At 58.4% G+C, this 25,539-nt stretch overlaps 6 protein-coding genes across 6 annotated transcripts; 5 read left to right on the top strand and 1 right to left on the bottom strand.

Annotated features, from left to right (window-relative positions):
- Positions 1–229: 229 nt before the first annotated feature.
- On the top strand, positions 230–5,165 carry SPRG_02579 (hypothetical protein; the record flags this gene model as incomplete). Its single annotated transcript, XM_012341148.1, has 12 exons — positions 230–235; positions 280–378; positions 422–517; positions 571–726; positions 769–870; positions 916–1,014; positions 1,070–1,168; positions 1,225–1,323; positions 1,387–1,467; positions 1,550–1,648; positions 1,711–4,702; positions 4,756–5,165. The coding sequence occupies 12 exons, from the start codon at positions 230–232 to the stop codon at positions 5,163–5,165; spliced, it is 4,338 nt and encodes a 1,445-aa protein (XP_012196538.1).
- Positions 5,166–5,770: 605 nt separating this feature from the next.
- SPRG_02578 (hypothetical protein) lies at positions 5,771–6,605 on the top strand (the record flags this gene model as incomplete). The annotated part of the gene is made up of 3 exons (XM_012341147.1): positions 5,771–6,158; positions 6,214–6,453; positions 6,510–6,605. Exons 1-3 carry the CDS (start codon positions 5,778–5,780, stop codon positions 6,603–6,605), a joined length of 717 nt encoding a protein of 238 aa, XP_012196537.1. The 5' UTR covers positions 5,771–5,777.
- A 578-nt stretch (positions 6,606–7,183) lies between these two features.
- SPRG_19434 (hypothetical protein) lies at positions 7,184–7,593 on the top strand (the record flags this gene model as incomplete). The annotated part of the gene is made up of 2 exons (XM_012341276.1): positions 7,184–7,384; positions 7,438–7,593. Coding segments are annotated over 2 exons (357 nt in total), but the record flags the coding sequence as incomplete, so codon positions are not given.
- A 29-nt stretch (positions 7,594–7,622) lies between these two features.
- On the bottom strand, positions 7,623–16,397 carry SPRG_02577 (hypothetical protein; the record flags this gene model as incomplete). The annotated part of the gene is made up of 22 exons (XM_012341146.1): positions 7,623–7,817; positions 7,870–8,909; positions 9,110–9,186; positions 9,239–9,420; positions 9,471–9,611; positions 9,664–9,764; positions 9,810–9,983; positions 10,031–10,265; positions 10,316–10,417; positions 10,471–10,560; positions 10,610–10,798; positions 10,844–10,974; positions 11,022–11,094; positions 11,141–11,528; positions 11,576–12,552; positions 12,599–13,064; positions 13,108–13,529; positions 13,580–13,972; positions 14,018–14,294; positions 14,340–15,079; positions 15,124–15,396; positions 15,444–16,397. The coding sequence occupies 22 exons, from the start codon at positions 16,395–16,397 to the stop codon at positions 7,623–7,625; spliced, it is 7,620 nt and encodes a 2,539-aa protein (XP_012196536.1).
- A 631-nt stretch (positions 16,398–17,028) lies between these two features.
- SPRG_02576 (hypothetical protein) lies at positions 17,029–20,405 on the top strand (the record flags this gene model as incomplete). Its single annotated transcript, XM_012341145.1, has 12 exons — positions 17,029–17,259; positions 17,310–17,483; positions 17,537–17,607; positions 17,656–17,756; positions 17,805–18,487; positions 18,540–18,698; positions 18,747–18,853; positions 18,904–19,052; positions 19,105–19,526; positions 19,575–19,694; positions 19,739–19,894; positions 19,944–20,405. 12 exons carry the CDS (start codon positions 17,029–17,031, stop codon positions 20,403–20,405), a joined length of 2,835 nt encoding a protein of 944 aa, XP_012196535.1.
- A 49-nt stretch (positions 20,406–20,454) lies between these two features.
- Positions 20,455–23,202, top strand: SPRG_02575 (hypothetical protein; the record flags this gene model as incomplete). The annotated part of the gene is made up of 5 exons (XM_012341144.1): positions 20,455–20,929; positions 20,983–21,956; positions 22,000–22,500; positions 22,546–22,802; positions 22,846–23,202. 5 exons carry the CDS (start codon positions 20,455–20,457, stop codon positions 23,168–23,170), a joined length of 2,532 nt encoding a protein of 843 aa, XP_012196534.1. The 3' UTR covers positions 23,171–23,202.
- Between the last annotated feature and the right edge of the window lie 2,337 nt (positions 23,203–25,539).

Genomic DNA, 25,539 nt, shown 5'->3' with positions numbered 1-25,539 from the left:
GGTCCTTCGCTTGCTCAACCTCCAGCTCAAAAATCTTCTTCCTTGGAATCCTACCGTATATATATTGACCAAGTCGTGCATATCCAGGATATGGAAAGTCCAAATGCATATATTGTATCTACGCAGGATCGCTTAAGATCGCACCCTTTCGAAATGATAGAAGCGTTTCACATCTGGCTCATTGGAGACCGCTGCTCAGACCGCAGCCACCGTCGAGGAGCCGACAAGCATGAGCGTAGGCGACGACTCGATGGTTGGTATCATCGCGTCTGCGATTAGGACCTCGGTCGGGATCTATACGTGTCCGCATCGAGCGGAAACGCGGCACGCGTGGCCTTCCTCATACAAGAAGGTGCCAACGTCAACTGGAAAATCAAGGTAGTGCAGATGTGTGTGTGGATATTGGTGTAGCAATGTCTAGAATGGAACGACACCCCTCTACATTGCGGCGATGCGGGGCCGAGAAGAAGTTGTCAGACTTCTTCTGCAAGCCGGTGCCGATCCCCACGCTATTTGCGTACGTTCCAACTTGGTGTTGAGATAATCATCTCATACAATCCATATGTCTAGAACAACGAGACAGCGTACACGGCAGCGTATCGTAACAGCTACTTCAGCACAGCCGACCATATCAAGACGGCCATGGATCGTTGTCCTCGGCCCAGTGAATTCGTCTTCGCCGACGTGGCTGCCGCACAGCAGAACAACAGCAATCGCGCGCAACTGGTACGCCGTTGCGTTTGTGGCCGCGTCTGCAACGCTGACTAGGAGGGCCTCGGGGTCTGCCTGTCCAAGGCAGCGCTGCTCGGAGATGTGGGCCAAGTGCGAGAGCTGCTCGGCCAGGGCGCCAATGTCCATTGGCTCAACTCGGTAACCGCCGCGGCAACGACGACGGCTGACGACCACACGCTCTAGCACGAGTGCACGCCGCTCTTCGCCGCCGCTATCAACGACCACGATGAAGTCGTGGGCCTCCTACTAGATGCCAACGCAAACGTCAACCACACCTCCAAAGTGAGTACATGCAACAATACCAAGATCTAGGAACCACACCGCCATCGCCATCTAGGATGGCCTCACACCGCTCATGGTCGCGGTGCGAATGGGTCATGCCATAGTTGTGCGGCGTCTCCTCAGCGCAGGTGCCAAAGTCAACTGCAAAGACAATGTACGCCTCGAAGACGTAATCACGATGACGTCATCGTCGCTAAAACTACGACCTAGGACGGCATTACAGCGCTGTACGCAGCGTCGAATGGGGGGCATGCTGACGCCGTGCAGCTGCTCCTGTGCGCAGGCGCCGACGTCAACTGGAGAAACAATGTAATACCCCACGACGTCATTACGATGACGTCATCCTCGCATATCGCTAAACCTACGACCTAGGACGGCAATACAGCGCTGTACGCAGCGTCGAATGGGGGGCATGCTGACGCTGTGCAGCTGCTCCTGTGCGCAGGCGCCGACGTCGAACTGGAGAAACAATGTAATACCCCAAGACGTCATTACGATGACGTTACCCTCGCACATCGCCAAAACTTCGACCTAGAACGGCGATACGGCGCTGCACGAAGCATCGCGGTGGGGTTATGCTGACGCCGTGAAGTTTCTCTTGGGTGCAGGCGCCGACATCAACTGGAGAAACAGTGTACGACCCCAAGACGTCATCGTGATGATGCCATCTCGCATATGGCTGAAGCGACGATCTAGGACGGCGATACGGCACTGCAACTTGCGAGGAAGGAGGGGCATGCTGACGTCGCGAAGTTGCTCCTAGGCGCCGAGTCGCCTCTACAAAAAGCAGTCCGCAGCGACAACGTCGGGCAGGTCGAGAGGCTTCTGCGTACCGGCAACATGGCCATGGACGAGCGACTTCGGGGAGTCGTCTTTGCGAGCCCTTGGGATGGCGTCTCACTCGTCGCGCACCCGGCGTTGCAGCAAGAGCTCATATCCAAGCTCCAGTGCGTGTCTTCCCGAGCCTCGCCGTTCGCGGGCATCAACCTGCTTCGAGCCTTGCAGCTCTCGAAGCCGATCCCTGAGCTCGACTTGCTGTACGCGCTCGAGCTGCTTCACTTGCCCGGCGATGACGCAACCGCTGTGACGAGCCACATTGAGAACTACTTGCGCCACTTGGTGCTCACGGGCAGCACCGCCCACCCGATCCTGCTGCTCGCCTTGGGTCGCTGGCTCATGGACCTCGCGTTTGTAAAGGCGTTTGCGACCAAGTACCCGAACGCTACGGACGCATGGCTGCTCCCCGCCGAGAAACAACACCTTGCTCCGGCGCCAGCCGAGTCGCCATCGCCGCACACGGACCTATGCACTCGACAGCTCTGGGCAACGTTACCCGGAAAGCCACCAGCGGCGGCGCCGGCCATGGACGCCCTTCTGAACCTCGTGGGAATCCCAAAAGTCAAGCAATTCGCCATCGGACTCTTTCAAACCTCGGCGGCGCTGGCGAAGATGACGCCCGAGATGCGGCAGAAGAACCCAATTTCTTTAAACTACTGCTTTGTGGGCAACGCGGGCACGGGCAAGACCACGGTGGCGCGCCACTTTGCGACGCTGCTCCACGCCTCAAAGCTGCGCTCCAAGGACGTCTTTGTCGAGACGGATGCGCGGCAGCTCAAGGACGCCGGTGCACCGGCATTCGACAAGCTCGTGCAGAGTGCTTTGGATGGCGTCCTGTTCATTGACGAGGCGTACGATCTTGATCCAATGGGCGACCTCCGCGGTAAGCCGATCGTAGCTGCCCTCCTCACCGCGGCCGAGAACCTCCGGGATCGCATCACGATCATCCTCGCGGGCTACGAGACGGACTTGCAGACCAAGCTGTTTGACTTCAACGCTGGCCTCAAAAGTCGATTTCAGTTTGTGACATTTGAGGACTTTGATGTGACGGAGCTGGCCGAGGTCTGCCGCCTGCAGGTCGCCGCCCGCGGCTGGACCGCACCGAGAGAGTTGGCAACGCTCGTCGCCAAGAAGCTCATAATCAGCGCCAACACGAAGGGCTTTGGTAACGCGCGGTCAGTGCGGCAGGAGGTCGAGGCCGCCACGCAGCGGGCCATGGCGCGACCCACTTTTTGCGGCCAGTCCCTGGTGCTGTGTCTGGAAGACGTCATGGCCGAGCACGTGTCGGGCAACCCCAAGCTGCAGCGCTACATGGCCGAGCTCGAGGCCAAGATTGGCTGGGCCGCCGTCAAGAAGAGTGTCAAGGAGCTGCTCGCACTCTGCGCCAAGAACCAGGAACGCACGCTCGCGGGCAAGGCGCCCCTGCCCGTGCGCCTCCACCGTCTCTTTCTCGGCAACCCAGGCACGGGCAAAACGACGTGCGCAGCGCTCTATGGCCGCATCCTCAAGGAGCTGCGTCTTCTCTCGAGCGGTGACGTTGTGCTCAAGACGGCGAGTGACCTCATGGGCGAATACGTCGGCGAAGCGCAACAGCGGACGCTCGCTACGCTCGAGCAAGCCAAAGGCAAGGTGCTCGTCATCGACGAGGCCTATGTGCTCAACGATGCGATTTACGGCAAGGATGTCCTCAACGTCCTCGTTGAGAAGGTGCAGAGCACGGGCCGTGAAGACATTGCCGTGCTGCTCCTGGGGTACGAGGCGCAAATGCTGACCATGCTCCGGGAGCAAAACCCGGGGTTGGCCCGCCGATTCCCGCGCGAAGCCGCCTTTGTTTTTGAAGACTACTCGGCCATGGAGCTGCTTCAGCTCCTCGAGTACACGTGCAAGCAAGAAGAAGTCACTTGTTCGTCCATGGCGATGGAGGTCGCGCTCAATGTGCTGGAGAAGCAGAAGAGCTTGGCCAACTTTGGCAACGCCGGTGCCGTCAATACGCTCGTGCACCACGCCATGGCCAAGGCGTCGCTGCGCCCTGGCACCTGCATCGTCCTCCAACCCGACGATTTCAGCGACGCAAAGGCAGTCTCTGCCGACCCATTTGCAGCCCTTGACGGTCTCTTTGGCATGGCAACCATCAAGAAGGCGCTATTGAGCTTGCGCAACGCGATGCTCGTGGCGCGCGCCGACGGCGATGCGCTGCCAGCCCTTGGACACTTTGTTTTTCGAGGGTCCCCCGGCACGGGCAAGACCACGGTCGCGCGGGCTCTGGCGACCATCTTGTTTCAGCTGGACTTGCTCACCGTGGAGAGTGTCGTCGAGACGACGGGACTCGAACTCACGGCCGACTTTTTGGGCCAGACCAAGACGGTTGTCCAGGAGAAGCTCTCGGCGGCCAACGGCGGCATCCTCTTCATCGACGAAGCGTACGCACTCGCCGAGGGCATGTACGGCCGGGAGGCCGTCGCGACACTTGTCGCGGCCATGACAGATCCAACGTACAAGAGCCTTGTGATTGTCGTCGCCGGGTATCCGCGCGAGATGGACGCCATGCTCACCACAAATGGAGGGCTCAAAAGCCGCTTCACTCGTTTCTTTGACTTTCCTGACTGGTCGCCGGAAGACTGCGTCGCCTTTGTCAAGACGACGATGACCAAAAGCAACTTTGTGGCCGACGAGAACGTCCACGAGGCGCTCGCCACCTACTTTGGCGTGCTGCGGACGCTCCCAGGCTGGGGCAACGGCCGCGACGTCCAGAGCGTCTGGAAGGCCGTCCTCGGAGCCCGCGCCGACCGCATCGCTGGGCTCCCGGCGCAGCTGCCAAAGAGAATCCTCGAGGCCGACGTGGAGACTGCGTGTGATGAGATCGTGCGCGCCCGAGCCACTGTCGTCTCGCCGCTGGCTTCAAAGGTGGCCTGCATGTTCGCCGACACGATGGCAACGGCCGTGGCCTCTGCTGTGGCGTCGCGCGCCCCGAGCGCACGAAGGAAGCCATGCGCTACGACGAGGCCCGTCACACGGGTGAGAAGGCGACGATGAAGGCGTGCCAGCGTGATGCCGGCGTCTCCGACACGGACTGGGCCGAGCTCGAGGCGGCCAAGCAAGCCCACGAAGCCCACCTGGCCGAGTGGCATCGCGAGCTCGACGCCCAAGCGCTGGCCAAGAAGCTCAAGGAAGAAGCCGAAGTACAAGAGCGCATTCGCCGCCTCTGCAAGTGCCCGATGGGATTCGAGTGGTTCCAGCTCTCGGGGGGCTGGCGCTGCGGCGGTGGCAGTCACTTTGTCACGGACGCAGAACTCAACGCCAAGTTCACCGCATAAGTCGTACTTGTTGAAGTCTAGTCAGAGCTCGAGGTACAGTCGAGCGCCGATTACGTACCATCCAACCTTTTACTGAATCAAGACTCTGTATTTCAAGTGGGAGAGGTTTGGAAGCAGCTGAACGCAGTCAACGGGAGTCTCTTCTTGGATCCCCGACCTTTTTAAAGGCACCGCGCGAGTCGACGTCTGCCGAACGCAACGCCTGGAGCGTCGCGGTCACCACGTCCACCGCGAGAAACGGTATCAGGTTGGAAGCAATGTCGCGCAATGTTGGGTTATCAACGGTATCGCCACAAGACGGAGCTTCTCCTCATATACTTCATTGACGCTCGCACCACTTGTTGCCCAGTTGACGCATCCGTCCAGTACCCTTCTAGCTGGCCTATGTACAATATTGTCTTCGCGTGCTTGCTTTGCCCTCGACGCATTGTCTTTCTCGACTCGTCCATCGTCTTACATCTGGAGCCTGCAGCGCGACTGTCCTCGACCCCCCACGACATGAGTCGTGTTGTACGCTTGGACCAGTGCGTTGTATGCACCGTCATGAAGTACACCCGACGGACAATGGTTGCTATAAAAAGAAACAACTCGCGGTTTCTGATTCGGACGCTCATGGCGCAGCTCGAAGGGTACCGATGCCCGATTGTCGTGCGCACGGCGCATATTCAGCCCTACGACATGCCTCGCTACGTGGGTGAAGTCATTTCGCAGCTGCACGAGCTGAGCCAGTGGACGACCAAGTGCGCGACCATGCTCAACCAACACCACCCCTTCCACGCGACACCGCCGATGCCCAAACCATCAGTCCCAACAACAATCCTCTCAGAGGTCGAGCTGCTCAAGCGCAGCCTCAATGTCGTTGAGAAGCAGCAGTCCAACAAACTCGTGACCGAAATCGCATATCTCCAGTGCGCCCTGCGGAGCGAAGCCGACGAGAAAATGACGGCGTTCGAGCACTTTGTCGAAACACGCCTCGGCCAGAGCATCCGCGAGGTTCACATTTCTTTGATTTGATTGGGAAACACCATTCACGCGGTTGTGTTAATAGCACACGCACGTCCTTCAGATGCAGCAGGATGCAATTGCAACCAAGATGGAAGCTATGGCCGCCACCATGGGCCTCGTGCGCTCTGAAGTGGACGCGCTACAGACCCGCGTCGGCCATGTCGAGGAGATGCTTGAAACAAACGCAAGCGTCACCTCCGAGGCGCTCCAGCGCTTGCATACGGAAGCAACCCACTACGCGAAGCAGCGCGAGAAGGCCGATTTGGGCATCGGCAACCAACTGGTTACAACACTCCAGCACTCAACAATACTAGGCTAATTGAACGGCGGTGGGTGTAGGCACAAACGCGGCTGCACGTGCAAGACGCGATTGGGAGTCTCAAAGTACAACGCTACCAAGGGGTTTATGTCAAAATGTACAAAACCACAAACTAGGGCGCCCATGCTCAACTGGTCCACCGCATGGAGACGATCCGCGTCGAGCTCCACGACGCGGTCGACCATGTTCGAAAAAACACGCAACAACACGATAAGCTTCTCACGCGCATTGCGCGCGGCACGCTCGGCTTTGAAGGCGTCAAAATCACGGTACCTCGTCGGACCCCACCCCTTTTCATTACCTGGGGTTAGGGCCCGACGACAAGCCCCAGCAAAAGAGACAACTTGTCTGATGGGACGCGACCAAAGTCGGCACGCGCTGCGGGGCCTCGACTGCAGCCCCCAGGACGTATGTGCACATCACATATGGGTGCCATTCATCCGCATGGTGTGTAGCAGTGAGCAACCAGCTGCTGTATGCCAACGCAACGTTACCGAGTACTACGAGTCACCAAGCACCAATAATTCGCGTTGGACACGATCTGCCCGTGGAGGAGACGGAAGACGACGCATTGGAGCGCTCCGAGTCGCTGCAGGCGCTCTTTCAGAGCTTGCGGAAACCAACCGCCGTCGCCGTCGAAACCACGAAACTCGAGATCGAAGCCATGTCGCCGCTTGAGACCGCGCCGTGTTATGTCTTGGACAAAGGCCAGACAGCGCCATTGCAGCCGACCGATACGCGTCAGTTTAGTTTGCAGCCGACACCTCGAGCGCAATCGAGCTCTGGCGTGCGGAACTCGTCTGTCGTGAGTGCTCCGGCCGTTGGCGACCGCATTTCCAGCACCAAGCGCGATGCCGTACGAGGTGCAGCGTCCAAACGACCTCGCAAGCCCGAGGTATCATTCCCTCCAATGTCTCGTGAATGCATTTATTCACGTCTGGTTCAAAGGCGGGAAGCTCCTCGGTCAAGCTGGGACCACCGACGCGGCCGCAATCGGCACGTCACAAGCCCACAGCGTCCTTTCTCCCAGCACCCGAGTCGGTCAAGATACAGATCGCAACCGCGCGACGGGCCGAGACCGACGCCACTCCACCGACAGGATGACACCATGTAAATACAATAAAATTGTAGAGTCAAGTTTGTGTCTCAAAGGACCGCCTTGTCTTGGCCTGGAGCTTCTCAACTTGGGTCGCTTCGAGGGTGGCGAGTTCCTTGAGCTCTTGACCGAGACCGCGTATTCGGGCGTGACTCATAGCCGCTACATTCGACCCGATACGGCGCTTGGCCTCTTTTCGCAAAGCGCGAATTTCCATGGCTTGCTGGACAAGCTACGCAGCATGAATATCAATGCGACTCAACACACCACATTAGATGCTGTACCTGTTGCTCGAGCTCCTTTTCCCGCCGATGGGACTGCTTTTGAGCAGCCTTGAGCTCGCGGTGCTGAGCGTCTCGCGCGCCAAGATCATCGATCGTCGCCTGGAGCTGCTGGATCGTGTCTTGGCTCGCATCCAGCTCGGCTTGCAGCGCCCGCATACCGTCGCGCTCTCGCTTCTGCAGCGAATGAAGCGTCTTTAGCTGCGCTTCCTTTTCGGCTTTGGCGGTGAGCACACGCTGAAGCACGGTGCGCAGTGCCGACGTGTACTGGAGCCAAATCGTCTCGTTTGCATGCGTCCACGGCCCCGGCACCGGCGATGATGGGTCGCTGCCATTACTGAGCCACACGCAGAGAGTATGGCCCAACGGCATGCACCAACGCGCGTTGAGTCGGTTCTTCTCGCTCGAAATGACGACTTCGTACAACGGAAAGAGCAATTGAAGGTGGTCCTGCGCCGTGCTGCGCACGGACGCTTCGTCGTCGGCTGCGTAGAGCTCCGCGAGGTAGCCCAGGCACGCTTGCATGGCCCGGGATTCGTCCGAGATGGCGGCGCATTTGGCCACAAGGTCGTCGACCTGGGTGTGCACCTCGCTGTACAAGGCTTCTTGAGCGGTCGACGTCGTTGTGAGTGCGGTCGTTGATAGGACGGCCGCGAATACCTTGGTCAAGGCGGGTGCGAGCTCGTCGCGTGCGACGGCGTCAGCGACATCGTCAAAGAAGCTGAGTGTTGGAGACTGGACGAGGACACTACCGACTTCATTCTGAACGCGCACATCAAAGAGGAGAAGACTCTCGGTTGCGTGCTTCTTCCAGAAAGCAGTGTCGCGCCGGCAGCGGTCGTCGTCGTGCACGGACGGAATCGATAGGACGGTTGTGTCGAGTGCCTGAAGCCGCACTTGGCTCTCAAACCACGCTACCAGCGCTGGTTTTTCAGCTGCATCGGGAGCGAAAAACGAGGCGTGGACGCTGTCGTGCACCCAGAGCGGGTGCTTTGGTAGGCTTGCAGTTACAGCCGTCGAGAGCTGCGCAAGCGTCGAGAGTCCTACCCAGGATGAGCGAGATGTGCTCCACGCCATGTACCTAAAAGGCCTTCTAGGTAGGATCCGGCTGCAGGAAGGGAATCGGCGGTGGCGGGAACTGCTGGAAAGACAGCTTTTAGCTGCGGGTGGTCGGTGGTCGCAAGACTAGATCGTTTGGGCAGTGTGACGCTGGACGCGCGCGGGGCCACTGTCGAGAGCCGACGTGATGTCTGCCGGCGCGACGCCGCGTCCTTGGCCATGTCGGATTCGACAAGTCGCTGCACATGGCTGCAGAGAAATCTACCATACGTCGTCACAATGACATTCTAGTGCTGGTGACTTGAAGCCGTACTTGGCAAACTGGGCGAGGAGGTCGACTTCAAACGTCGAGAAGGCGACTTCGTAGCGGGACGCTTGAAGAAGCCCAAGGACGTAATTGGTCGTTGGGCTCTGGAGCGACACGAGCAGCTTGTGTTCAAGCGTCGCACTCTTGTACGTCTGCACGGTGGCGCCACTGAGAATGGCGCGCTGGGTCTAAAAACATCACGGTGTTAAGCATCGTACGGAGATAACAAGGTGTCTACATCGTGGTCGACGAAGGCTGATGCTGGCATTTGCTTGATCGACTGGTCGAGTGGGTCGACCCAAAAAAACTGCTCACGCGTGCACCAGTAGAGCTGCAGGAGTGATTGAGGCACCATTGTTGTCAGCGCCTGCGTTGTCCTCTAGCATGTCCATTGATTCGACGACAATTTTTCCACAATTAGTGTACGGTACCATGGAGAGTTCGGGGAGCGACGTTGACGCCAATGCATCCGGTTGCAGCGAGAGTAGAATCTGTTGAAAGTCGAGGAGCTGGACGCGGTCGCGTACGTGGTCTACCATGTCGAAGTGCTGCTTTGAATTCCAACCAGTTCAAATACCTTGCAGTTCGTGGACTTGGTGGAGCAGCGCGTCGCGTTCGTTGGCGACATCCGCGAGCTTCTCGGTGTGCACTGCGACGCGGGCATCCGTGGCTTGCTGCGCCACTCCAAGGCGCAGAACGGCTTGGAGCAACGACGTCAAGAGCGTCCAAATGGGCGCTGTGGCCGACGTAGCTATCGATCGCCGTTGCAGATTTCATGTACCAAGAGAGCGTCTATACCTGGTCCTGTGGTCGCATGGACTACTAAAATCATTGGCAAAACATCCATCGACGCTGGTTTCGCCGCGACACTGAGTAGCATTTGGTGGGGAGCGTCCACATCCAGAAAGCCATCAACGTCGGCATGGTACGGACTGGCCGCGAGCTCGTGGGCAGCCAGCACGACGGGCGTCTCGGACTGCAAAGCAAGCCCGGCGACACCGAGGTGTCCGAGATAGGTCGTCACCGGGCCTCTCTACACCAAAAAGGATTCAACGCACCCTCGAGACGAGGTTGGTTTTATACCGACGCCCCAACAACCGCGAGAAGCTCCAAGTGGTTAGCGTCCGCGCGAAACAATCGCACCATCTGGATCGTTGGCAGCGCACCGATGGCTTTGCACAGTTTCTACGAGTATTCGTGTTGCACGGGTCTGCATCCTTTTGGCTGCGGAAACGTACGTCAGTCGACCAGTCGCTGGGCGAAGCCTGGAGCAGCTTGAGAAGCTCTTGCAAGCCGTGGGTCACGACACGGGTCTCGTGCTCACGATCCTAGACAAGAGATGCTCGTTTACATGAGCACTAAAGCGCAGCATTTTACGAGCGAGTGGGAGCGCAGCGCACTTGTCAATTCGGCGTGTGCCGCTTCCAGCGCTTGGTAGGCGTCGTTCTTGGCCAAGGTCGCGTGCTCGGCATCCTGAAGGGCGTGCTGCAGCGTCCACTGCTTGTACGCAAGCCCCATCACGAACGCCAGCTGGTCCCAGAGACCTGTCGTCTTGGCCAACGACGTCTATCACAGTCTCTCAGCGCACATGACAACGGATTCTCGTCGTACGTCAAACGCGTCAATGTCCAAAAGACCCACAAGAACGTCGTCTGGAGATCGAAGGACGATCGAGACGCTCCTCTCAGACCGCCGGACGAACGTGGCATGGGCAGCGATCCCGGCGGCTTCCTCGGCGTCCTCTACACGAGCCTTAAGGCTTGTCTTCTCTACAGAAAGAAGACATCACCTGTGGTCGTCGTCCGCCACTGCAACTCGACGCGAGCAGCGTGAAGCATGACCTTGACATGACCGGCAACCATCTAGTGGTGACACATCGTGACAGACCGCGATCAACGCGATTCGTACTTGAGCAAACGCTGCGCGTGACGTCGCCGACTCGGTCGCGCGCGTCAGCCGAAGCAGGTCCATACCAACGCCGTTCGCATCCGATAAAAAGTGCATTTTTTGCTGGCTGTACTTTTCACCGAGGCTTTCAATCGCAAGGGTGTGGGCCACGAGCTGGCACGCGAGGCTGCCAAGCAGCCGCAGCCATGGCCAGTACTGATACGCCTCGGTCGGGTGCTCGATGATAACGACGAGGAGCACGATGCAATCTTCCGTGAGCTTGACGCGGAGACAGCACCATAGATGCGTCGACTCGCTGAGCGTCACAGACCACGCTGGAAAGACGGTGGCGATCGCCGCCTCCAAGTCCGTGGATATTGCCGAGGAGGACGGTCTTTGCTTGACGAGCCTAGACGCACTGATCACACGCGATTTTGGATTGAAGAGGTCGCGTACTTGAAGGCGAGACCGTCGGCGGCGCGGTCCTCGTCGAGAAGAAGCTGCACCATTGCCATCGCTTTGCTGTCGTGACTTGGCACCAAGACGGTACGGCGGCGCTGAAGCCGATCTTCCTTGGGAATGGCCACGTAGACGTGCGCTTCGTGGGCACTTGGCAGCTGCCCCAAGTTTTCCTCGATGCTCTCGAGCGCATGGCCCCAGAAGTCCCGCTTCGTAGGCCATTGCTGGATGTGCGCAATGACCCGATTTGCTGCCATCGTCGCTGCTGTCGCCAATTCCAGCTGACGCTTCTTCGCAGAGTCCACCGCTTGCGACGCATGGAATTGGTCGGCGGTTTTGGTTTGCTGAACGAGCGCCTCTTTCGTCGCGATGCGTGCGAGGGCGTGGTCGATATGGCTCGCCAGATGCAGCTCCTCCAGCAGCACGAGCACGCGCTGCCGCAATGCGAGGTAGTCGGCCGCCGGCATGGCATCTCGACACTGCACCTCCAAGACGCCGAGAAGCGTACGTGGCGTCTTGTCCTGATGCCACAATGGCAGGTACATGTCGTGGAGGTTCTGCAGATTGCCAGGATGTCGATCCAACGTCGACGGCTCATGTGTAAAGAGGCACGACCCGACTGGTCCGTCCCCGAACGCGACCTCGACTTTTGGCTCGAGGCTCCAGAGCACCCGTCGTGTGTGGTCGGCCACGTACAAAACCACCGCGCCGGTCGTCTGCAGCAGTCGCGGCAGCAGCTGCCGCACAGCGCTAAAGATCGTCTCCGTGCGACTCAGCGCGTGCATGCACTCGTAGCCATTCTGGAGAAAGGCCATGGCGCCTTGCGTTGATCGTAGCTGTGTCTGAAGCGACGTGGCGGTCGCCGCGTACTCGGCTAACGCGCGATCCTGCGTTGCCGCGTTGCTGGCGTGGGCCCCGCGCGTGTCATTCACACTGAGCGCGATTGTACACGCCAAGAGCACCCAGCGTCGGTCCTATATACTTGAGAGTTGGCGATGACTCGGTAGAGTGAATGGTTACCGTCGCGTGCGTCGACGACGATGATGATGATGAATCTTGGGTGCCGTAGAGGATACCGAGAAGCCGGCGCGGCTCATGAGGGTTGTAGATCGGCACGCAGAGGACATTTATATCTTCTTTGATGCGGGAGGCAGGCGTCTCGATCCTCGATTGCGTCTGTGCGTAGACGGCTGCGACGTGCTTGGCTTCGGCCTGCGACCGACATACCGCGCCAGCTGCAAGCGCACTCGCGTCATGCCACTGCACATACCCCAGGTCCAAGAGGCTTTGAGTCGCTTTCTCCACCAGCGAAGGTGCGGCCTCCGCAGACGCAGACAAGACGGTATGAACCAGCGCCAGACACTGCGTGACGCAGTCGAGCTGCTTGGCGTACGTCGTGACGGAGCTCGCGGCGATCGCTGCCGTGTCTTTCACCTTGGTATTGGCGTCCTGCAGCTGCTCCAGGCGGTGGTAGAGTCCATTTGTTCTACAGAATGCTTTGATTTCGACTCGACAAGCGAGGTACGTACTGTTGCCAGCGCTGATATAGCTGCGCCAGTGCGCGTTGCAGCGACGGTAGCACGCGACACTCGAACGGCTGTCGATGCCGCTGGCCTTTGGCGGCGCTGACAGCGATGAAGACGAGGACGCCTAGGAGTCTCCCGTGGGCGTCGAATGCAGGCGATGCGCACATCGATTCCAAGCGAATGTCGGAAGCAAACTGCGCCTTCTCGATCGGAAACGCCGTGGTGACGCCCACACTCGCAGGATACGAGCCCGTGGTCACCACACTACCGGTCTGGCAGGCATGGCCCACCATACCAGTGGCGATTGCCACGTCCATCGACAAGCGGGGGTTGGTCAGCACGGATTGCGTGCCGTCGAGAGCGAGGTAGTACGCGTGCGAGTAGAGCCAAGGTGTGCACTCGGCAAGAACTGCGTCTTCAATGCGCTATTCCATAATGAGATGGCACTGATCACAAGATAGACCGCGGTGGCTACCTTGGCCAGCGCGGTGGCCGAGATCTTGTCGACGGCGCAGGTCGCGAGCGCCGCCACGAGGCGTTGCTCCAGCAAGCGGACTTCCGTCTCGACCTGGTGCGTCGTGAGCTCGCGCAGCTGCTCGTGGGCCCAGACGGCAAGCGCTTGGGCGTTCTCGACGCGTGCCGTCCACGCATCTTGCTCGAGACAGCGCGTGAGCAGACTCGAGATGTAGAGTGACAACGACTGGAGGAGATGCGTCGTTGCGTCGTCCAACACCTCGAGCCGACCAAAGGCGACGAGACCCTGCACGGTGCCGTTGGAAGCGACCGGCACCACATAGAGAGTCGTCGCCGCGCTTTGATACAGACGACTCAAGACGGGCGAGAGCCACGCCCCTAAGGTTGACGTTCCCTAATAGCATGATCCAGCGTACATTGGTACAAGGGTCGTTAGTACCGTCGACGCCTTCTTCATCTCGAGTGCTTGGGTGAAGAATGGCTCTTCGTCCAGAACAGCGACGACGCGGTCTCCTCGACGCATCGTCCAGAGCTGGCCATCCTCAGCCAGCACAAACAAATCCGCGGTGGTTGCCAGCGTCGTGGCTGGCACAATGGCATGCACACGCTGCATAAGATCGGGGGCAGACGTCACATTCGCCTCGAGTGCATCCCACGTGCCATGCGTTTGCGCCAACATCTCCACATGCCGGTCCCACCGCGCTTGCAGCCGCGTCCTAGACACCGTTTTATGAATTTCATGACAGGATCGATGCGTGTACCGTTCGGAGGCCAGCTCCGTGCTGGCGTCGATGCGAGCCATCGCGCGGGGCAGCCACGCAACGAGCAGCTCGACGCAGAGCTCCATATCAGCGACTGCGTGATCGATGGCGACTTCAAGGCAGCCCGCGATCGGCGTCAATGGAAAGCATACGACAGCCATGGGCTCGACTCCCGCGCGCCGATCAAATGTCGCGTCGTACGCTGGGTGCGCTGGCGATCCGTGCGTGAGGGCATGGGACATGGCGCACACGAGCGGGACGCCCGACGTCACGTGGATCTGTTGGTGCGCGACCCATGTCTGCAAGCCATTCTCGCATGGCCAGAAGAGCGTCGCCCGGGGTACGTTAAAGTGCGCGCGGAAAAAGGCATCGACCGCCGCCGTAATCTCGGGGCGCGCTGCCGAGTCCAATTGCAACAGGCTCGAGAGAAAGGCCACCTGGGTCGCATCGCGGGTGCGTGTCATCGTCACCTCCGCGTGCTCTCGCTGCGCAGTGGTGTAAGTGCATTGGATGGCGTCGCATTGGAACGTGAGAGCAAGCGCTGTGCAGCACGCCTGCACAAGCAGTTTCCACGCGCCCCGGGGCGCCGATCGCTGGATGGCGACGCCAAACGCCCCTTTGGTCTCGAGGGACACTGCAAATGCCTTTGTAATGTACTGGACATCGTCATCCTGGTCGACGACGACGGTCTTGGCTGCGATAGCGTGGGCGAGCTGCTCGTACGCCTTGCGTGCGTGGTGCTACGAGGTATATTAGCCCAAGAGCTCTGCTGGTGTGTGCGCACGTCGGTGGATGTGATAGGTGGGTCGTGGGGCAAGCGCAAGAGGAAGCACACGCCGTTGTCGCGTGTCATACCTCCAAGAAAGCTGCGCAAAGCATGCGCGAGAGCGTCTGTCGACGAGCGCAGCAGCAGCTGCAGCAATCCTGTCTCGAGTGTCGAGGTCAATTCGAGGATCTGTATGGTCTGCAAGCACTGCAGCAGGGACGGTACGAGACGTTCGAGCCGAGCGAGGTCCTCGGCCACGACCGCTCCGTGCACTGCGACACCATACGTCTCCTACAAAGCTTTCAATACCAATTCAAGTCCTCAAGACGGCAAGTTACCTCGGCGAGGCGAAGGGGCAAGAGAAGGTACTTGCGCGTCGTGTTTAGAACCGGGCGAAGTTTGAGCGCTGTCAACGTCGCTGACATGACCTCCATCTCGATGGGCAGGTCGTTGGAGGACGACGACGAAGCGAGCGCCACGATCGTGTCCATGTCGCGCTCGAGCTTGTAGAGGCCCACTTGGATCCAGCGCTGTTTTTTTCCAAGTGCATCGACACTTTCGAGCCACTGGGTCAACGCCTCCGTCAGCTCAACTGCACTCGTTGCCTGGAGGAGGCGGCCGATGCCATCGTGGAGGTGCGTAATGTCCTTGGCGTGTTCAGCGTTGGTTGTGGACGCCGATGCAGACACTTCGATGCAGGGCCCAAGGAGGATCGCCAAGGTGTCAAGGTACGACCCCTTCCATGCGTGGGTAATGTAGTCGTGGCGCGACAAGAGAACTTCAAGAACCGCTGTCGGTAGCACCTCGGTCGTACGTGGGTAGATCGGCAGCACGAGCAGTGCAAGCTCCGCCGTGTACTCTGGCAAGAGCGGGATGTCGACCTCGGCGCAGTAGTCGTTGTCTTGAGAGAGCTCGTCGAGCGACAAGCAGAGTGCGGATTGCTCCGAGATGGCACGCCACGCGAGGCCGCGAAGCGGTATGGACGAGGTCGCAGTCAGAAAGCAGTGGCTGGCGCTGTCGACGCGCAGAACGATACTGGCGGCAGCTCCAACGTACTGCTCGAGCAGTGCGCGCACGGCGGGGACGAGGCTCGGCCGGCGCAAGTGCTGCAGCAAGACGACGACGGTGGTCGCGAGTGCGTCCTGGAGGACGGTCTGCTGCGCCAGCTGAGCGTGTGCGCTCTGCGCCTGAAGCTCGAGGCGCTGCGTCTCGTGGACCTGGTACGCGTACTTGCGCTGGATCGTATCGAGCTGCGCGGCCAGGAGGTGGACGCTATGGCCTGCGTCCCCCATGCTTCGGCGCGTTTTGTTCGTTTGGCAGATCTTCCATTTCGCACCGGAAATGTTATCCGGATACGCCAGCACGCGGTTGAAACAACGGTAGCTGCACGACGCGCAGGCATATATTGTCGAAAGACAATCTCTCCACACTCTGCTAACGCACGTACACTGGTAGATTTGGCATACTAAAATCCATTTCGCAACCCAATGCGTCTCCATGGACCTAATAGTAGCTGCCTATCTGCGGCGACCTCACTTGCACAGCTCTTGCCGTCCTCCTATGGCATCAAGGATGGCACGTACTACATCGAGACCGTGATTCGCGCGGTCGATGACTTTGTCGAGCTCTAGTTTGGCCTCACGCGCTCTCTTGGCAGAGATGTCGTGCTGCATGAAGTCAAGCCTTGTGGACGTTGCGGCAGCTCTTGCGGCGGTGGCTCGCAAATGAGCAGCTCGTGGCACCAGTCGTATCAACCTATCAAGTGCGACCCAGTGCGTCATTGGCCAAAAATCGTCGCAAAACAATACAGTATCGATCTTTAACACTATTATCTTATTTAAGGGCACACTAAAGCGCTACTTCACACTAAATTGCCACTTTCTACAGTTATTGCGTCGGCGCCAATCTCGTCGACGGACCAGCATGAGCCACTGGACGGCGATCAACCCCGTGGGCCAGAGCCCGTCGCTGGCGCCGATCAAGCGCGTCCGAGAGGCCGGCCGAGCTCCATCGACGCCTGATGGCGACGCATCCCCGCCACCATCGCCCCGGAAGAAGCGCAGCAAGCGAAGCCTCATGGAGACCGAGGAAGCGCTCGAGGCCCGCTTGACGGCTTCGTACGAGAAGACGTTGCGGTCGCATGATAAGCCTGCGGTAGGTCGACGCACGTGCTCCAATGCTTCATCACGACGATGCTGGCGTAGGTGGCGACCGGCATGTATGTGGAGATCTTGCAGTTCATTGCCTCGCTCGACGACATGGGCGCGCTCTCGACGACGACCCGCAAGATCCAGTACCTCTGCCTCAAGAACCTCGCGCGCCTCGAAGCCAAGAGCGACCCGAACGCGACCGAGCGCGCGCTGCAGCACTACGCCGACGTACACTCTCTCGATTCCCAATAATCCCATGATCTCACAAGCTGGCGCGTTAGGCCTTGGACATTGACACCACGGATTGCCTGGTGTGGTACGAAGCTGGCTGTGTCGCTTTTCAGCTGCAGCAGTACGAGCTTTCCATGACACTCGATTCCGTCCATGACCATGCGCTTAGGTTTGGCTTGGCGCGAGCGTACCTCGAGGAAGCGTTTGCGCTCGACGCTTGCTTTTGGCCCATGGTCTACAAGCTTGTGCTCGTACTGTACGTCTTGCAAGGTAGACACTTTCCGTGGTTCTCGATACCTGTACAAAGACATGGTGTAGACGAAGCTGAGTGTCTGCGCGTGGTCAAGCACGTCCTCGCCCACGACCCCAAGCACCCCGTCGCGACGTACCTCGACGGCAAGCTCTCGGGCCAGTGCAGTGCTATCGTGCCATGTCCAGCAAGCGTCGTAGCTGCCGAGGCGCAGCGCGCTCATACCCACACGCAGCTTCCTGCCACGCGCCACTCGAACGTCTTGGCCTACACGCTGCAAGACAACTCGTGGGCGTCGCTGGGCGCATTACTCTTGGAGCTCTTTGACGAGGCGCATGCGTCGGTCGACGACGCGTCGCTCTCGATGCACCAATCGATCGTGATCTTGCCTTCCCCCGCAGCGGCCCCGGTCGAGGTGGCACCACCGGTCAAAACCGAGGTGGCAGCGAATACTAGTATGGTGATTACCGCGCCGTCGGTGCCAGAAATCATCAACATTAGCGATGACGACGACGATGATGACGACGATGTTGTCATTGTCGAAGCAATTTCCGTGCCGGACTCGGACGCGGCCACTGCCAAGCCACTTAACGCCGTTGTCGCGAGCCTGCGCAAATCAAGTGACGCCGACCCTGCGTCACCGGCAACGCAGAGCCGCCGGACGTCCCATCGGACGCAAAAGCGCATGCAGGACGAGATTGAAGCCGCGATCAAAGAAGCCAAAGAAAAGGACATTGCCTACCAACTCCTCGTACGTATCTACGCAAATGGTGTACGACCGCCGTTTTAACAAGTGCTCCTAGTCGTTCATTGACAAGGACGCCGACGCGGCCGTGCCACACGACACGTCAATTTACGACACGCATGTGCGAGCCGAGATGGCACCTGATGGGTCTGCGCTGCGCTTCTTCCGCGGGGCGAACGAAGAGGCCACGCTAGAGCTCGCACCGGCAGTGGCCAAAGTACATTCCTATCGAACGACCGATCGAATCTCACACGTCGTGTGTTAGGAGCTGCTTTCGTCGCCCCTCTCGTCGCCGCTGCCAGACGAGGACGCATTGACATCGCTGGTGCTGTCGGTCGAAGGCTTCCTCGGCAGTCTCTCGAGCACGAAAGGGTACGTTTTACAAGATATTCTACAATAGTATCAAGACGGTATCAACCTAGCCACTCGCTCGAGGCGCTCATGGTCGAGTTTCTGGAAGCTGTCGCCCAGCACCCGGGGGTCGCCTTGGGCAACGACCTCCTCCGCATCGTGCGGCTGATGGATTGCAGCCTCCGCGATGCGCCCGACGCCCGGCCCGTCCTTGCCTCCCGTACACTAAATCATGTATCGTGTCGTTGGTGTCTCATGCCTAATGGCTGTAGCGGACTTGCATCTCTCGCTCTCGTGTCGGCTCTTTCTTCTCGAACTCCACGTCGACGCGCTCATTGCGGGCTACGACCCGCTCATGCACAGCCGCGTCGAGTTTTTTGCTGCGCTGCAGCGCCAGCAGCAACAGTTGCTCCGCTGGAAACTCGACGTTTGCGAAACTGCAAGCGACGCATTGGACGCTACGCTGGACTTGCGCTTTCGTTGGCTGCAAATCCACTTGGACGAACACCTCGGTCACGTCGACGCAGTGCTAAATGCGCTCCAGGCGCTGCAAACGCTACTCGGCTCGTCGGTGCTTGCACTCGGGAATGTCGCAACGTTTCCACGTCTCTCGCGGTCCGCCGTCGAGCGCAAGCTTCAGAAACAAGCGCTCACCGTTCTCGCCAAGCAAGTCTGCGACCGGTTTGCCCTCGTGGTAGCGTCCGATTGGCTTGCAAGCGTCGTGAAGCAACCTCGTGCGTAGGACCCGTCGACGACCACAGTGGAGACGGAGATTGTCGATCTGGTCTTGCCGCACTACGACCCGCGGGCTGGCAAAGGCAGTCGCGTCGAGGACCTCGTGCTGCAGTTTCGGCTCTACCTCGTACAGTGTCGTGCCTGCCACAAACGTATCAACTCGCTTTGTAGCTTCAAATGTACGACTGGAAAAAGGCGACGTCGCCGCTGGCCAAGCCGGCGCCGCCGCTTCTCACGATGCTGATCAAGTGCCTTGTGCGCCTCGAGCGCGACGACGTGTGCTACGAACTGCTCTGTTTGAGTTGGTACTACATCCTTCAGCACCAAGTACACACCTCCTCCTGTAAAGACACACGTTGCATGGATGATGTCGTAGGCGACGACGACCGACAAGACGACGGTTCAGTGCCTCAAGTACGTCACGTCGCAGCTTCAGACAGTATTTGCCAAGAAGCCGTACATCACGCCAGCGTACCTGCTGCTGCATCAAGTGTGCGCGTTTCAGTGCCGCGATTTCATGCTGCGACACTTTCACTCGTCGAGTCTGCTTAACATCCTCGCGCAGACGCTGCCAAGCGCCCATGTCCCGTCGCTCGTGGGCAAGATCCTTCACCAGCTCACGTCAATCGACCTCCGGAAGCGCGGCAACACGTCGCTCCTGGCGCTCTCGCTGAGCGCGCTCCAACTCTTGTATCAGCACCTCAAGACCATGGACGCCAGTACCACGATCCCGCCAGCGCTGGCGAAAGCGCTGAGCAGCTCGATCGCCGTGTACCTCAAGACACAGATTGAGGCCGGCAAGTTCCGCGCCCAGTCCCGGTACACGACCTCGTTGTGATGGTTTGTGTCTTATGAAAAGAGGGATGTAGGCAACTGCTCTACGCGTCATGCACATCTTTTTGCTGCTCTGGCAATACTTGGACGACGGCAACACGCTTCAGGACGGTATTCAAATGACCGAGCTCCTGCACGATCTTCTGACAAGCGGTGACGGCCTCGAAGACCACGGCATGTGTGGCCTCGACGGCGATCGAACTTTCCTTCTCACGACGCGGCAGATCTTGACCAAGATTCAAGAGAAAGCCGACAAGTCGGACGAATCGCTCATCGAAGACCTGGAGGAGGCGCTCGCGCAGTGCTACTGCTGCCTCTACGGCTACGCGCTTCTCCCGTCGTGCGTCGAGCACATGCCCAAGGAAGGCAAGAAACCGACGCCCAAGAGCGCCGACGATATGTTTGCGCTGCTGACGTTTGCGCAGTCGCTGGACCCGAAACACTGCACACGAAAAGAGTGCTACTTGCTCTACAAGGACGTCCTTGCGCTGCCCGAGACGGCCGAGATGATGAAGACGAGCCTCTTTGGTATCCCATTTTCCTTTCCTCTATGTTTGTAAATCCATGTCTCGATTGCGTAGACAATAATGCGATTGGCGGCTACGTCAACCCCGTCGCGTCGGCCGACGTGCATGTCAAGCTGCCACCGATCGCGGCCGCCAAGAACGCGCCGACACCCGACGCGACGCCAGTCAACGATCTCTGGTTCCTCCTCGCGACGACGATGCCATTGCCAAAGTGCAAACGCCGCGGGAAGGACTATAACGTCCTCCTCGAGTACGAGCAGTACTGTCTCCAGTACATGCAGTACCTCCGGCGCGACGTCCGCGTGCACCCGCTGCGCGCCGAAGCCTACGAGCTCCTCGCCCAGAGCGCCAAGACGCTCCGTGCGCTCGTGGTCGACCATATGAACGTGGTCTGGTCCAACCACTTTGTGCTGCAAGCGCTTCCTTTGCAGCGCACGATCCTGCTCGAGGCCGGTGTCCAGCCCACGTTCGATGAGATCTCGGCGACGCCGTTCTTCCAGAACGTTTTGCAGTGGACCGACGCGGTCGATAAGACGCTACCCGACGATGTGGCCTCGCTGATGCCGAAGTCTCGATTGTTTCTGCGGCAGTACACGCAGTACACGGCTACCCTGACCGAGCTGGCGTTGCGCTCTATGGACATGGCCGCCGAGCTCGACCCGGCAGCGTATCGTGTCGAGTGCGGCGAAGACAGCGGCTTCTTGCTCTACGCACGGCTATCCGAGCGCCAACTCGCAAATACCGAAGCAGTTCGTGTCGCCGAAGCCGCCGGTCGGTACTTTAAGAACGCTCTTGCCGACGCGTCGTGCTCGCCGGTGACGACGCTGCGCGTGCACTACATGCTCGGGAAGCTCGGGAAGAAGATTCTGACGCTGCACAACGAGCGCCACCTTTCCTCGTCCTGGCGCTCGGTGCTCGAGTCGTTTGCGAACGCAGACAAGGCGCGCGTCGATGACGACGCCGACGAGTACCTCGTCCACGCCTTTCACCTGCTCCACGCGACACGCCTCAAGCTGCTGCTCGCGCCAGTACCTTGTCGGTTCAATGGAGGGATACTCATCCGTGTTTTAGGTGTTGCAGCGATGTACGCCGGCGACAGTGCCCGAGCTTCGCCACGCGCCGCTGCCTCGTCTCGACGACGCCTTGCCGTCAGCCGAGATGCTGGCGTTGATCGAAGCGTTCGCGTATGAAAAGGATGATGCGACCCCGGTAGTTCTCGAGACGGACCCGCGCAAGCGGTTTCAAGCCGCGCTGGAGAACTGCGTCTCGGCCCTCGAGGTCGTGCCGCAAGAAGACAAGTACTTTCACCCGGCGTACTTTAGCCTTGCCCGCGGTGTCTTTTACGCCGGTGCAATCATTGAGGACGAGACCAAATACGGGGCCGCCGCAGCACTCAAGGCGATGAAGCCACTCTTTGATAAGAAGCGGTCGCAGATCGTGTCCGTGTGGCTCTCCGAGTCAGACACGCACAAGCTCGACGAGCTGCACCAGACGCAAGCCGCGTACGACAAGCTCCGGCTCAAGTACCACCAGTTTTACATGCATTTGCTCACGGCCGGCGGCGACTATGCGGTATCCTCATTGATCCAAACGACAGCGTATTGACACTTCATCTAGCGCATCTGTGAGATTACCAACTGGATCACAAGCAGCAAGGAAGAACACTGGGTGCTCGATGCGATGTTGGCGCAGGCGCTTGTTGCCCGAAGCTACCTCGCGCGTGGTCGTGTGCTGGACATGTTCATGAAGTGCCTCTTTCCGCAAAGCGACGACGAGCCCGCGTCTGCCAAGGCCGTGGCGCACCTGCACCGCATGTACGGCGTGTACATGGAGTCGCAAGATGCGTGGCAACGCGCACGTCCGTACAACCACGGGTACGCTCCCATTGCAAGATCTGAGTGTTCTGATCCAGTCTAGGTCGAGCATGGGCAGCTGGCTCTGGGAGGTGACCATGGCGTACGCTTTGGCCCAAGCGTCACTGATCGAGTCAGGCGCGGACCTTCTCGGTGTCGTGGCGGTCGCGCATGTCAAGACGCACCTCGATACGCGGGACCCATTGACGACAAACGAGACGAGCCTCCTCGGTCTCCACCTCGAGCTCAAGATGGAAGACCGGCGCGACTGGGCCGACTTGGTTGACAATACGCTCGCGTATTGCGCGACCACGTGGCCCGAGAAGACGAAAAGCAACAAGTCCAAGCTGCCGACCCCCAAGACCAAGCCACATCTGACGCTGGCGTAGATTTCCTTTCTATTGCATCCAAGACGAAAAATCAAAAACTGTTGCACTGGAGGATCTGCTCACATAGACAAGAAGGCTGGTACGCCTATCGCCGTGGCTTGTTGCTGCAGCGAGCAGTCGATGGACACAGCTGCTTGATTTGAGCAGGAGATGATGTGGCGGGACCACTCGGAAAGACATACTCAGATGTAGACTACACCATGTAGCTCTCGTAAGGCTCGTACCACCTCGCCTTGAAGGTGCAGTCAAGAAGGCACAGTTCTCGTCGACATCTTTTCGTCAAGCGGTATAGACACTTGTTTACCACCAGGTAGACCCGTCCGGAGAGAGCCTCACTGTCTGATGGGTTATGAACTTGACGGCGGTACCAGACTTGGTGGGCATTATTATATATATAAAAAATATCGAGGGCATATCGGCAACTTGACGAAGTGGAATCCCAGACGCTGAACCCTTGTCCTAATGCTACGAACGTTTTTTGTAGTCGAGGTTGCGCGACTTCGGTGACTGAGAAATGGCTCCTCCATAACTGAGCAAAACCATGTAGGTGCACCAGCCTCACCGCAACCCATGAAATGAAAAATCGCCGTCGCAGCACGACTCATCTTTTGGGCAAACCCACGAGGTGCACCGTAGCGTAGCGGAAGGTGCATTGTATTGGTAGAGTAATTCCCGACCAAAGGCCGGTAGCGAAGCGGAGGTTAAAATTGGTGCACGCGTCTAACACCAATTCCCAATGTTTAAATTCTAGTGTGTTTACATGTGAGCACGATACGCCGACCGTACACGTTGCATGTGAGCTCGTACAATTGTACATCGGCAATTTGAACGCGTCCAAAGAGGCCAAACTGCCACATACGTTGGACACGGAGATACCGACCGCTCGCTTGCACGCTATCCCGATCCCAACCCAAACCAGAAAGCTCGGCCACAGTGCACCCAAAGAAAACACGAAATGAACTCGAATACTGCTTTACTTGCTATACTCGTAGTAAAGAAGCAAACGCTCGAGCTGCTTTCCAATGCCGCCAAGGTCACGGGCGTACGAGGCTCGGATGTTGGTGCACTTGAGCTTGTTGTACTTTCGGGCGAGCTTGGCAAGATGTACTCGCGCAGCGGAAGAACTTGGTCACGCGCGGCAAGGCCCAGCCTGGAAAGATCATCTCACACTCTCAGTACGGTTGGTACGACGATCGGTCACCACTCGGAATTGCGATGGAGTAGTTCTCGACCACGGAAATTGCGCAGCTCGATGCACAAAGCTCGTTCGATCTCACAAAAAAACAACGAGACCACCCTGCTTATGGTACGTGTCATGGAGCGTGTCGTCTTCCGTTGTAGAGACGGCAACACGGCCCGGTGCCTGGGTGTCTTTCTTCGTAGAGACATGGCCTACCGGTAGACCTTGGCGCAGAGACACTTGCAGCGCGGACACGGCTTGCCGCAGCGCGGCATGATGCCGTCGACCGCTCCGTACGCCTCGCTTTGAATGACGTCGACGACCTCCTGAGCAACTGTCGAGCTCCACACTGCCGATGGTCCAAGAGAAGTCTCAAGGGCGGCCAGACACGCCAAAAGACTCTGTGGCACGCTGAGCTCGTCACGACCAGACATGTGAAAAAATATTATTTTCTATATATTTGGAGGGGGTCAAATAAATAAATATATAATTTGCCATGTGGGTCAAATCAAATAATTTGATTTGGATTCGAGTCGCCGATAAATAAATAATTTGCAATTCTAATTATTAATTTCTGAATTTGAATCTCGGCTGGGTATACTCAAGTCAAATGAAAAAATATATCGAGTTCATATCGTGGCAGTGATACCTCGTATTATAGCTTGATGGATGGCGAGTACCCTTTAGGATGTGGGGAGATAACACTTTGTGCCTTTTAAAATCGAAGAGGGGAAGGGAAAGGGAAGAGGGAAGTTCGACGCTCAAAAGGCGCGATCAATGTCCCTTCGTTGTGGCGGGCGTCCCACTGGCAGTGGCGCGATCGCCATGGAGTGCTCCATTTCATCGCGTATACAAATATCAAGTGTGCCTTTTAAAAATTTCTTAAAGGTAAACTTGCAATTTGTATGCCCTCCCACCTTGGGCAGCAGCTTCGGGCGATCAGCCAATGCCTGGTCTCGAAAAATCGACGAGCCAATGCCTATTCTCCAAATATCGAGCAGCCAATGCCTAGTCTCCAAATATCGAGCAGCCAATGCCTAGTCTCCTTTGATGCGGATCAATCGATGACGCGCAAGCAACAAGCACGGTGCTGCCTTCGTCAAACACAACCCTAGCAGTAATTAATATCGACCTATATTCGCCATTGCATGGCTGCTACGTCCAGAAATGTATGGGATGTGGCAGCAAT

Source organism: Saprolegnia parasitica (genome assembly GCF_000151545.1).
Source record: "Saprolegnia parasitica CBS 223.65 unplaced genomic scaffold supercont2.6, whole genome shotgun sequence".
Lineage (NCBI taxonomy): Eukaryota > Oomycota > Saprolegniomycetes > Saprolegniales > Saprolegniaceae > Saprolegnia > Saprolegnia parasitica.
The sequence above is the reverse complement of the archived record's forward strand: the minus strand, read 5'-3'. Positions and strand labels throughout refer to the sequence as shown.